At 43.8% G+C, this 13,564-nt stretch overlaps 1 protein-coding gene across 1 annotated transcript; it reads left to right on the plus strand.

Moving 5' to 3' along the window:
- Positions 1-4,142: 4,142 nt before the first annotated feature.
- Positions 4,143-6,102, plus strand: socs9 (suppressor of cytokine signaling 9; the record flags this gene model as incomplete). Its single annotated transcript, XM_080845171.1, has 1 exon — positions 4,143-6,102. Exon 1 carries the CDS (start codon positions 4,231-4,233, stop codon positions 6,100-6,102), a length of 1,872 nt encoding a protein of 623 aa, XP_080701297.1. The 5' UTR covers positions 4,143-4,230.
- Positions 6,103-13,564: the final 7,462 nt, after the last annotated feature.

Below are 13,564 nucleotides of genomic sequence, written 5' to 3' on the forward strand. Positions count from 1 at the left end.
GAGTGTATCACCGGCAGCCATCTCCCCTCCGTGCAAGGCATCTACAACAGTAGATGCCTGAGGAAAGCAAAAAAGATTTTGAAGGACAACAGCCACCCAGGCTATGGACTGTTCTCATTGCTGCCGTCTGCCGACGCTACCGGAGCATCCGAACACGGACTACCAGACTCACAAATAGCTTTTTCCCACTGGCTGTAAGGCTTCTGAATCAGAAACACTGACCCACTGAACAGTTGCCACCTCCACCTACTCCCTGCTCCCCCACTCATACATTTAGCTTCATAGATATATTTGCACAATTAAAAAAAAAAAAAAACTTTTAACTTATTCTTAACATTTCTTTTTAACTTATTCTCAATTCACACTTAAACTGCTGCTAGACCTTCTACTGTACTCTAATTGTTGAATGTTAATGTTATATGTTATATTGTTATAATGTCATAGTGTTAGAGATATATGTTGAAGTTGTTCTTTAAATTGTTGTATTGTTAATGTTACATTTTATATGTTTTATTGTCATAGTGTTATAGAGTTTTATGTTATTTTTTTTGGTATATGTTATATGTATGACGTCTACTGCGTAGATCAATGATGCTTGCCAAGTCGTAAGAATTTTGCTGTGCTGAAGCAATTTGGTACATGCAATAATAAACACACTTTGACTTTGACTTTGAAAAAAAAAAAGTCACGCCATCAGAACAGGTTCTTTCCAACAGGAGTCAGTTTCATCAACAATCCCCTCAAATGTCTGTTTCAGCCCAAAGACAGCTATTCAGTGAGTCATGTTGACACAACCTTGCACTGTTGCACATTTCCAAGATTCCTTTGTACAAAGTGTAAACAAGAACAAATCAACAAAATGATGTGTAGCTTACCTTATAGGCCACCATCTCATTTCACAGTAATTTGCAAGATTAGTCTGACTCTGTAATTATGACAAGATTCGCAGATGCAATATTCAGTTTATTTATCTTGAGTAGGCTAGTTAGCAGCACAACAGGCATATGCCGTTCAAACGTTTAAACATTCGTCAAACCGGATTTTCAAACTAAACTTTGGAGCGGACTTTTATTTTACCTTCAATTGACGATTACTGTCGCTAGATTCACTCCCCGTTTATTCGTTTGCGAATACTCAACAGTCTTCAATTCATTGTCGCCATCTGTCGGAACGGGCAAACATTGCAGCAATCTAAAATCTCGAACTTCGCTTGTTGGCTCACCATAACCAACCTGAATGAGAAACTCATTTGATACTCATTTGTTTGTTTTCCCTATGAAAGACAGTTAAATAAAGCAATTACTATCTCTTAGTATTTCACAGAGCTGGACACTTGAGAGCATTCTGATAAATATAGCTGCACTTGTAAAATATTAGATAAAGTGCACTTGAGTTATTACAACTATTAGTGCAAGAAATATCAGCCAGCCATTATTCCCCTTAGGGTCACTAAAAGAGTGTATGATCTATTACCACAATTTCACTGAAGCAGTGGCCACATCCAAAAAAATCCCTCCTAGCTCAGAACCTCATAGTTTACCCCTTCAACAATGATTAACGTACAAACTCACTGTAGGTACTTAGTGTTTAGCCCTTTTAAAGCCTTCTGCATTTATCTCCCAGCTCTATTAACCACAACACCAGTATATAGGGGTCTCAAGGATAGTAAGAAATATGGCTGGTCTCCCGGGGTTATTTCAGGCATGTAACTGCCGCACTCACACAAGCATATTTTATTCATTGAAGGTGAGAGAAACAGCTAGCAGGAAATCATGCACTGAACATGGAAGAGCTGGATAGTATATCTGCCAGTGCTACAATAAATACAATTCACACTTCAGTTATTCAGTCTATGCTGATTTGTGACAGTGAGTAATGAAACTAATTACACTGAGCAATGAACACATGGTGCTTCCACTCTTGCCATTGACTTAAATGCTGCAACATCTTGTACAAGCAGAATCAGAGGTCGTTTTATTCATACACAAGAGAATATGTTAAATTCCTTGTGCTTGGTTGGGGATTTCCCCCAGAGGCCAACACTGACACATGTAAGTACACATATCCAACAACCTAGCCTTTGTATTATAACACATCAGGGTTGCACTTCAATCACCATATTTAGCAATGTATCTACAACAACAAAGAGATGCATTATTAGCATTTCACTGGGGTTGTGGGCATCTCCCTTGGTCCGTATTTGTTGAATTAGGTATCGGGTGTCACAGACTCACCCCACTCCATCCTCACAATAAGTTAGGACACATGTCAATACCAGAGACTAGAACAAATATGCCAGGGAAGTAGTGACAAAAGGATATGGTATTTACTGCTATGGCATCTTCTAAGATATTCCGTGGGTGTCACCAGGCATTCAAAACAGTCTTCACAGCTCAGTTTGTGAAGATTGCTGTGAGGTGTAGGACACTGTCCAATGTAATGACCTTCATGGACAAGGTCTCCCACACCATTGTAATAAAGAGGAGCATTTCTAAAGCAAACAGATTGCTCTGTGGAGCAGTTTTCCAGGTTAATATCTTGGACATGCAGTAGGCTATGGTATAAACTAAACGTAATACACATTATATTGATATTCACTGCCGATCAAAATGTTTCAATATTTTGTGATTGACCATGCAGGCATTGTGTGCCAAATAGGGAAATTATTTCTTGGATTAAACTGCTATATTATTTCCTCTTTTAAAGAAATGTATTATTGTTACACTGTGTTGGTTTTTGTATAGTATTTGTATGATATTAGTATTTGTATGATGACAGACCCTGGCCGCAGCTCTGTCAAGTACACATCTAAGATTTGGGAACACTGGCATAAGTGCCTTTTTTAGCCCTTCTTTCCTTGTGTATTTATATATATATTTATGATTGTATGTATGTATATTTATATGTAATTTATTGATTTTATGTATTGTACATCTTCCATGTGGGCCATGAGCCTGTAATAAAGTTTATTATTATTATAGCCTATACGTAATGACTGTCTGTGTTATTTTGCTGCTTATGTGAAGAATTTTGTAACATGACTTTTGAAAAGTGCTGTAGAAATGTTGACTATGACGACCACAACAATGAGATTCCCTAGATTTTATACTAGCGAATTGAATTTAAAACATTTTTGTGTTGTGGTAATGTGGCCTTCCGACCAATAGGGGGAGGAATCACTACCGTTCTGGTCTCCATCAATGTTTTCTTCCTGTCACGAGAGGAGTAAAAGACGTAGCAGAGCTAGCTAACTATGAAAAGCTGAATACAAAGCCCATCCATCCATTGTAAACCAACATTTGTGTTTTTTTTTGTCATGATTTTGTTTTCCCACTTGCCTGTTGTTTAGCCGAGGCGCACATACAGTTATTCGCGCGATTACATTGCTAGACAGGTAGGGATTTAAATGTTTTCACTCATCTGTTAGCCTGCTAGCTAGCCATTTCGCTAGCCGGCTTCTGTTGCTCAGCTGGTAAGAAATTGTTTTGCGCATCATCCCATCATCATGTGACAAGGTGGGTAACAGATAATGTCAAACTATACGCCTCTAATTTGATTAGAAACCTGATGTGACAATTACAATATTACGCATTTAATGTTATTTGACTCTGACATTTGTAGATTACTTTGTAATGTTAACGATTCCAAGTCGAAGTCGGTCAGCTGACAATTACCCGAAGTTGTTGTTATGATGGGCGTCAAATAGTTCCAGCAAGTTAATTGATCAGTCTTTGTAGCTCGTTTAGCATAATTGAATGTAAGCTGATGGTTAGCGGTAATAACAAGAGTTTGTTCCGTTCGACTACTAGCCTAAGCTACAAAATGTACAAGCCTAACTTTATCCTCAGCTTCCAGATATAACTTGCCAACAACTGCGCAAATCTGGCCATTAGGGCTACATTAACACAAAGGCTGTATTATGTAGATTTCAAATAACATTTCCACAGCCTAAAGATAGTTTCTCCCTCCTTTTTCTCTAGATTCATTTACCATGGCATACTGATCTACTGGACCACCGTAGTCGCACAGGAAGGACTTGTTTGTGCTCATATCAAATATGACCCACAGTGACCATAATGGACCAAGCAACAAACCCATGCTGATCTGTAAAGCTGGTGAATAACTGAGAACTCCTCACTAGCAGGACTTAATTATCCTCATTGCTCTACTCTAGGTGCTTCCTGAGCCAGTCAGTCCTCTGGTACCCTAGTATCTCACCCCTGCCTCACTATGTCTCTGCCCAAAGACATGGGAGAGCGGGGCAAGGAGAGGGAGCGCGGCGCCCGCCCCAAGGTGAGGCAGAGCCGCTCTGAGGAGAGGAGGGAAGCGGGCGTCAGCAGGAAGGGTGGACGGGGCAAGAAGAATGGCCTGCCCTCACAGGGCATGGTCATGGATAGGCCAGTTAGCGATGGGTTCAAGTATGGAGATCAGATAGGCAGCTTGGTCAGAGAGGGTGGTTCTTCGTCACCAGTGCGGGAGCGTAGGAGGTGGCCGGGCTTAGGGGGTGAAAGGAGCACTGTGAGGCTGGCACAGGATGGGGCGTATGGGGTGTCTCTCTCAGAGCTGCCCACCCAGGAGGCAGAGGGAAAGGCGGCAGCGAGTGGAGGTAGCAGTAGCAGTAACAGCAACAGCAGTAGTCGCACCCTTAGGCAGAAGATCCAGGATGCGGTGGGCCAGTGCTTTCCGATCAAGAGCCACAGCACAGTGTCCTCCGCTCACATATTCTCTCCTACATCTGTTGCTTCATCTTCCTCCTCTTCATCTTCCTCCTCCTCTTCGTCTTCGTCACTCTCTGCTTCCTCGAGGCGTAAGATCCACCTCAGCGAGCTGATGCTGGACAGCTGCCCTTTCCCAGCCGGAACAGAGCTGGCACAGAAGTGGAACCTCATCAAGCAGCACACGGCGCCCATCTCCCAGCCTCCCCTACTGGAGTCTTCCTCCCCGGGAAGCTCAGTAGAGATGGGTGGAGATGCTTCTGCCGCCGCCGCCGCCGCCACTGACACTGTGGAGGATGAAGATGACCTGCTACGTGAGCGCCGGAGAATCAGCATTGAACAAGGCGTGGAGCCGCCACCCAACGCACAAATCCACACCTTTGAGGTGACGGCGGAGATCAACCCGCTGTACAAACTGGGGCCCAAGCTGGCCCACGGCATGAACGAGCTGGCTGGAGACGACCGAGCCACTCTGCTACAGCAGCAGCAACAACAGCAACAGCAACAACAACAACAAGAGCAACAACAACAACAACAACAACAGCATGAGCAGCAGCAGCAGCAGCAGCAGCAGCAGCAACAACACCAGCAGCTCCTACTTCAGAGGCAGCATCAGCAGCACCAGCTGCTCCTCCAGAGCTGCCTGGACACGCTGGATGAAGTGGCTGCCTCCTCGTCCTCTTCCACAGCTGCGGCTGCTTCAGCTGCCTCAGCAGGCTCGCCCTCCTCCTCCTCCTCCGCTGTCCTGGGGGTCACGCCCAATCTTGGCTCAGGATTGGAATCGACCTCCCTGAGGGGCGGTTGCCCTCAGTTGAACTCCACTGAGGTCGATCCGGACAAACCCAAGGAGCGCTTCCGCATCCACACCCAGATTGACTATATCCATTGCCTGGTACCCGACCTGTTGCAGATCACCAACCTGCCGTGCTACTGGGGCGTGATGGATCGCTACCAGGCCGAGGCGCTGCTGGAGGCCAAGCCCGAGGGCACCTTCCTACTGCGCGACTCGGCCCAGGAGGACTACCTTTTCTCGGTGAGCTTCCGCCGCTACGGCCGCTCGCTGCACGCGCGCATCGAGCAGTGGAACCACAACTTCAGCTTCGACGTGCACGACCCCAGCGTCTTCCATGCGCCCACCGTCACCGGCCTGCTCGAGCACTACAAGGACCCCAACTCCTGCATGTTCTTCGAGCCGCTGTTGTCCACGCCCGTGCACCGCACACAGCCCTTTAGCCTGCAGCACATCTGCCGCGCCGTCATCAGCAACCACACCAGCTATGACGGCATCAGCGCCCTGCCCATTCCTAACGCACTCAAGGAGCACCTCAAGGAGTACCATTACAAGCAGAGGGTGCGCGTGCGCAGAATGGACACATGGTGGGAGTAGGGATACACACACAGCCCCCCCCCCCACCAAACCAATTAACCTACCACCCCCTACTCTTCACTCCTCAACCCACCAATCAGCACCCTGATACCTTATTTCCCTCCTTAAGCACATCCTTGGGAAAATAATAGTGCCCATCTATCCATTATAAGCCTTAATTTGTCAAACGAAATGTATTCTGCAGTGCTTTGGGGACTATTCTTCCATGTCTTATTTTGACCACAGACGGCTCTTCTTTGCTAGTGTATGTGCTGTGGTGATAGCCATGAATGTACAATTACCTTTGCTTTTGGACATGGTGGTAGTGTAGGAAATCAATCATTTCCTCATATTCTTCTCTTTTTTTTTTAAGTGAAGGATGAATGTATCTTGCATTGTAGAGAGGACCCTGGGAGCTTTTGGATTAACCTCGGAGGCTGAAGCATTTGCACCGCATAGTGGAGAGACACAACACTCTGTCCTGCAGTAGAAAGTAACACCAAATAGTAGAAATGCATCTTTTCCTTATGCCTAGCCTGTGGTGTTTCAAAATGCCACATTAACCTACTTTAAAACCTGAGGACATTTCGCTTCTTTAAACAAGATATTGGAGATACCCCCCCCCCCCCCAGATAATCTTTTGCCCTCTCCAATCCCTCTCAACCTCTTTGACCACAGATAATCAGCACCTTGCTTGGGGTGAGAATATGTTCAGCGAGCAAAAAATAAGTGGTGGCAGATACAGTCGCTCCACAATCATGCCCTGGTGAGCTGTGGAGACATTTGTGAATGTTTTTTTTTTTTTTTGTAATGTAAATGAATATTCTTCCAGTCACATTCTGAATGCCCATGTTCACATCATGCAGACAGGTGATCCATGAGAAACCACTTCATGAAATGGGGCCAATCAATGACTGGACTGAGCCTCATCCTGTGAATGTCCGACACTTAAAAGCTTCCCACCCACCACCCACCATGCCTTCTCTCCTCGTCACACTCAATTAGCCTTGCATACAGTAAAATAACGGCCCCAGTGCATTAAGGTGCCAAGGGGAGCGCACCTGTGTCATGAATCAGAGTTAGGACTTCTTGGGAGGTGTTACAGAGAGAGACCATCTCAGCTTCCTCTTATCTTCCTTAAAAAAATGACTGATGTAAGAATGACGAATCATGTCGTGAATGTTACCTTTCTGTGGGTGACAGCGGTATTTATGAGGACTTTTCTTCATAGCAGGGCGGGGGGGTCACTTAAGGAATATGGAGCTGTCACGGGGAATATTAAAGAATGATACGGTCCAAATATCCCCACTGCGAATCTGGTGCACTTTTTTTGATTACAGACCTGAGCTCTGTGAAGTCAGGCCAAGGCTTAATGTGCACAGGCATAGAAGTAATGCACAGCCTGTGCATTGCATAATGATTGGGAGCCTAGTTGGTGCTCACCTTAAGAAGGGGTGAGAAATACTTAAACCATCCACTCCTGCCACTGATATCAAAGAGCATATGTTATATTAGTCAGGATAACTGATAAGTCTTTGAAGCACATTCCTCCCTTCAAAAAGTGAAGTATCATGATTGGTAATTGTCTGCTCTGCTAGTGTGTTCTAAGTAGGCCAAAAGTAGAGGGCCTTCATCCTTAGAAACTTGGAAATGGCTGATGCAAAAATTGTGACAACAATGTCGTCTTCTTCTTCTGCTTCCCTGCATTCCGGTAATTGAATGGGATCAGTTAGTCGTGTGTCTCATGTTTAAAAGCGGAAAAAGAATGTGACCCTCAGGTGCATCCTCCATTTCTCAGTAGCTGGCCAGTTTCAGGCAAACGTTGAGAAAGTTTGTTTTGTTCTAAGTGGTTCTGTTACTGGAACAGCCCCCAGTTTTAAAGCGCCACCGCTACATGATAGCTCACGGAGTCCTATTGTATAGCCATACGTTTAGCTCTTTGTTCCTCTATTTCTCAGTGATTCTGTTTCTTAGAACAGCTCCCATACAGTTTCTCTGTGTTATTGTACCTGGCTAATGCTTCATTGCTATAATCATTATGCTATGTTGAAACACAGGCTTGCCAAATGCATACCTGCTACCATGAACTGATGGTTGGGGTCAAGGCTATGGTGCTTTAGCTGATGGCGTTAGTATTGTGCTGCGTGCACCTCACCTCCTCACCCTGTCTGAGTTATCTGGTCAGCAGCACTCTTCCCACAATCCCCTCCGGCGAGGCCACACCGGGGCTGTCTGCTCTGATGTCAAGTCCAGATGTGTGAGGAATAATGACACTGACATTATAAAACACACACACACTCCATCTGTCCCTCTCTCTCTCGCACACACTCATGCAGACACATCCATTCTCTCTCTTTGTTTATAAATGGTCACACATAAACATATATATTTATATGGCAGCATGTGTGTGTGTGTATATATATATAAATATATATATACACACACACACGCGCACACACACACACACTCACACACAAACAAACAAGAATGTGTAGGTATGTGTGTTAGGAGAGAGAACAGAATTATTTCAAGATGCTCTGAAGGAAGAATATTTGTATTTCTTCACATATTGTTGTAAGCCTGTGCAGGGGCCTGCTGGCATTTCTTTTTTTAAACTTGGAACTAGAAGTAATATCCAGCTTTCCTTCACCGTTGCCACGGAAATAGTGCAGCGCCTTGATAGTGCTTATGAATGTAACATGAGCCGATGAGCATGAAAAAACCTTTTGTTGAACTTTGTTTTGAATTCCTACTTTTAACATTATCTTTGGTTGATATTACCCTGTATTGACACATTTTTACACTGGTATTTATTTAATTTCTATTTAACTACTGTTGTTGTTGATGCAGTTTTTCCTGTGTTTTGAACTTTTGATAACCTAGCTTTCAGCTCCCCAATCCCACAAAGTGTTCTTTTCTATTTAATGCCGTTTAGCATTGTATGAGAGAAGCACACAGTAAGGTCGAAGTATATTTATATGGCAGCATGTCAGTTGTCAGCTAATGTCGAGTGAGTACAAGTGCTATGGAAGAGCTTGACGACACTCTTGAAGCTTTTTATCCAAATATAAACTACTATCACGAAATTGAAATTGAAGTTGTCTTTTCTCATTTTCAGGAAATATCTCTGGTTGCGTCTGGTAGCACGATTACATCATCAATAGGCAAAGAAATAAGAGACTATATAATCCTCTAAAACATTTTCTCTCACTACTCTCATTTTCCAGCTGTCATGTTTTATATATAATTATTTAATAACAGATTTGTAACTTATGAACAGTGTTTACTGATGTATGACAAAGATGCTGTGGGTAGTGGCAGCGGTTCCTGGTGGGTAATAACAGTGGTTCACTTCAACACATTAATTATATTGAGGTTAAAATAACTTCATGGTCAGTTGTGTTACTATAATAGCCAATTAGAGGGTGCACTCATTTGTGACACAATTATAAACTCAATTACAGTAACTAGTGGTACACATTAATAGTGAGATGGTTAAACCAACTAACTATTGGCATACACCTCCTACCTACTGATGTGAACATTGTGCTACCATGATGCATGTTCACATTTCATAGATAGTCCAGTGACCTTTTGACATTGATTGGTTTTCAATTCCATAGGGTAAAAGTGTATTTTAAAACCCACTGAGGATAAATGTGGTACAAAAAGGTCACAGCTCTAAACTGACACCGGTGTCTGTGGACCTGCACTTTCGCCTGCTTTCAGTTTATACCTTTCATCGGTCTACAAAAGAAACATAGGAGGTGTTATGCTATTGATTAATGAAGAACAAAAACAACTCAAAACTGATTACATTTTAGATATAAAGGTGTGTACCTAGAGCTTCTATATATTGGATTGACCAGGAAAAAAATATTTATTATAAGTTTTTGTACATTTTGCTCATTGGAGCCTTCACAATCTAAGCCAGGTTTCATCCATGGGGCATTGGGAGTTTCAACTGATTGAGCTCTTTGAGAAGATATCTTGAAAGACTACACTACAACACACCGCACTCACTACTTGAGATTCCACGTCTGATGTCTCATCTGAACTTGGGGCCAAGCCCAGACGATTTGCGACCGCATTGCTTTGAACTCAGTCCCAAGGCATTGCATGGGTTTTTAAACAGTTTTTATTTTTTTTTACTTTTTTTTTTACGCTGCGTGTCAATTCCACTGAATTTCCCCCTTGTTCTCACCTCGCTTGCTTCTCCCCTCCACTGACCCGCCTCACCAAGAGCTGTTTGCCTCAAAGTGTTTTTAAAAGGCCTCTCTGTACCGACCCAGTCTGCCCTAGCCTGGAGCATTTGGGACAGTGTACATGCATTAGTGCAGGGCCAGAGCTTGCAAAAACACCAATTACTGTGCAGTTTTCAAACACCGCCGCAACAAGCCAGGTCACAGAGTGCAATATTATATCTATATGCTTTGCTCTTTTTTGATGGCTGCTTGTGGAAGTGTAAGTAGATATTAAGGCCACAATATAATATGACCTTTACAATAAACAATGGATTTATTCCCATTCATTATGTCCGTATACATTGGCAGTCGGAGCTGTGATGACATTTCTAAACAAATTCATCCATGTGCTACTCTTAGTTTTCATGTCCCTGGACCTGAAGGCCCTCTCAGGCTGGTGCATTTGGCTGTGTTTTGACACCGTAGTGCAGAGGCTTGTCATTCCAACATTTGCTCATTTGCAGGGCGGCTATCCGCTCCAATTCTCCTGAAGATCTGTGTGGCTGCCTTTAAAGGTGCACATCTGAGACCACTAGGCTAGTTAATATTCAGCACTGGTAGGAACTCATCACAGCAAAAGAGCACTTGGTCCGACTTGTGGGTGTTTCAAAATGGCAACCTCCCCCATCATGGTGTTAAAAATGGTTACAAATTTGCTGCTGCCCACTGCCTGATATGTCATTACGATGATGGCCTTTAAAAAAAAATCAAAAAGACAATTAGGCTTCACTCCTGAACAACAAATAGTTGGAAGGAAGGTTCAACTGCAATGTGTCCAGTTCCCATATTTTTATGCCCATGCCTAATTTCATGCTGGGATCTCATACGATTGTATTGCCTCTCGCCTCGCACATGTGCAGATTGTATCATCTTAAAAAGAAACATAAAAAACTAGGCTCACAGATCCTCTGCTCCCTTCCATGGCAGTAGTACACATGCTGGTAGTGTCCATCTGTGTCAGGCCAATTAGCTGCACCTTGGCAATCCAGGGAAAACACACACACACAAACAAACACACACACACACCCAGACAAACGCACACACGCACACATATGGACGGCTGGGGACATTAGAGGCCTCTGTATGATCCCTCCAAGCCTGCAAGGCTGTGCCATATGGTGGCTGGCGATGGCGGCCCCACCCTGCCTCGCCCTAACCCTGTGCTGCAGAGGCCCATTCCTCACTGTAAGAAACCCCCTCAGATGTATATGATGGAGTATACACAGAGTGGGAGAAACATGAAGGAGGGGGGGAATAGGGAGGGGAAGAGAGAAAAGGAGGGGGAGAGAGGGAGAGCGAGAGAGAGAGGAAGAGCTGAGACTCAGACATGCACGCTTAGCAGAAGCGTTGGCAGAACAGGTGCGCGGTGCTGGGCCAGTCTGCTGATGCTCCGTGGGAGAGGGGCGAGGAGGGCAGCCCTCGGGGCAGCAAGCGGACATGAGCGTAAACACGGAAAGTGCCATATGCAAACTGCTCTCAGATGATCAAGGTCAGTGTCCTGACTTTGATTCATTATTTAGTCATTGATTTCGTTTTATTGCTTAAGTGCTTGCCAGAGATTCTGTCGACCTTCGTTTTTTTCTCTCTTGCTGAACACAAGCAAAACACGGCATGAGCGTCACCCGTCCATCTTTTTCCATGGGACTGGCACAGGTAAGATACTGTAAAGCTGTGCATTCACAATTGGTTACAAGCACCACGAGAACATTAATGTGATATCCCTTGGCATATAACCCTCTCAAGTGTCTAGAAGTCTTACCTCTCTACTTAGCTCTACAATGCAATGTGTTGATTCATGCAAGTGAAGAGCAGACTGACAAGATCACAGACAGATTATCTGAAGCTGATTAAGCCTATTGAGCAGTTTTGGTAGTTTATCCATTGATGCAGCATTTCAACATTTGTAATAATATTGTACTTCTTTGCTTTCTTTGCCATCCTCAGCAGTAGCAGCCGACTGTCCTGGCTCATTGTTTTTGCTCTCCTGGGGGGAAAGCATGAACACACCCTGGTGTAGCAGTTGTCAGGATTCTGGCATTTCTGTGAAAACGCCAAGGACGGCAAGAACTGGAGGATTTCATTTGTGTAATCAATACCACATCTTCGCAGGGTCACACAGTTTCTTAGGGCCTGTCTCTAGTTTTTAGCCTGCATTGAAGATCAATGGCCTGTACAGATAGGCTTCTATCATTAATGCATTTGCGCGTACAAATTATTCAGTGCTTTCTTTCATTCATTCCCTGTTTGATGAATATTCATAGTGTCTTCTAGATCTCTCTGTGTGTACAACAAACAAGCGAAGGCTAATTGGAAGGGTGATAGGCTGCGGCTTACCCATTTGCACAAGCTCTACAGCCAATTTATTTCAATCTGATCCTTTGTAGTGATATGATTAGAATCATCCAATGTCTTCATGAAGATGCAAACTGTGGAAATAGGGAGCTATTAAGTCAATCCTGATGACAAGCACATGCCCTACACTGAGTAGATGCTCATTCTCCCCACAGATTTGGTCACTCTTGAACAGATTAGGAAAATTATGTAATTACTGATTTTTCACTGGAATTCAGTCAGTTCATTGTTTCTCATAAGGCCTCTGTGTAATTAGCTTTCCCCCTGACCGGTGGAGTGTAAACCAAACAACAGATTAATCTTCACTTATAAGCACTACCTACAAACAGCCCTTGAATGTGCCTCATCGTTAGGAAGAATAGAAGTCCCACTCGACGGCGGAGACTGCCAGTGTGTGTGTGTGTGTGTGTCACTTGGGGTGTGTGTCACTTCAAGGAAAAATTAGAGCCGAAAATGCCAAGCTGCACTTTTTTGTGCCGCTGTCCAAGTTTGATGTGGTGGAATTGCCACTATTGATTTCAACAGACAGGGATGGAACGCTTTCTCACCAGTGCAATCGTATTTCATGTCCATTTTACAAGGCCTATTAATCCAACACAGGAATAGGCCTCTCCGTGTTTGAACGTACCAATGAAGGCAGCTTCTTAATGACTAAAAACCCATTTACATTTAAACCATATTTACTTACATATATAGCCTGAGTGATGGACTGTACCATAATTGCACAGATGGTTTTTGGAGAGCGAGAGGACTTTCACGTCTAGTCACTGCTATTTCATCAAATCTAGATGCTAATGGCCAAACTGTGTATTTCACATATGTATTGGTTTAATTGACAGGTGTGACTGCGTTGTCCAAGACAAATTAACCACAAAATGAGGTTATCT

This window comes from Sprattus sprattus, assembly GCF_963457725.1.
Source record: "Sprattus sprattus genome assembly, chromosome: 9".
In the NCBI taxonomy this organism is placed as follows: domain Eukaryota; kingdom Metazoa; phylum Chordata; class Actinopteri; order Clupeiformes; family Clupeidae; genus Sprattus; species Sprattus sprattus.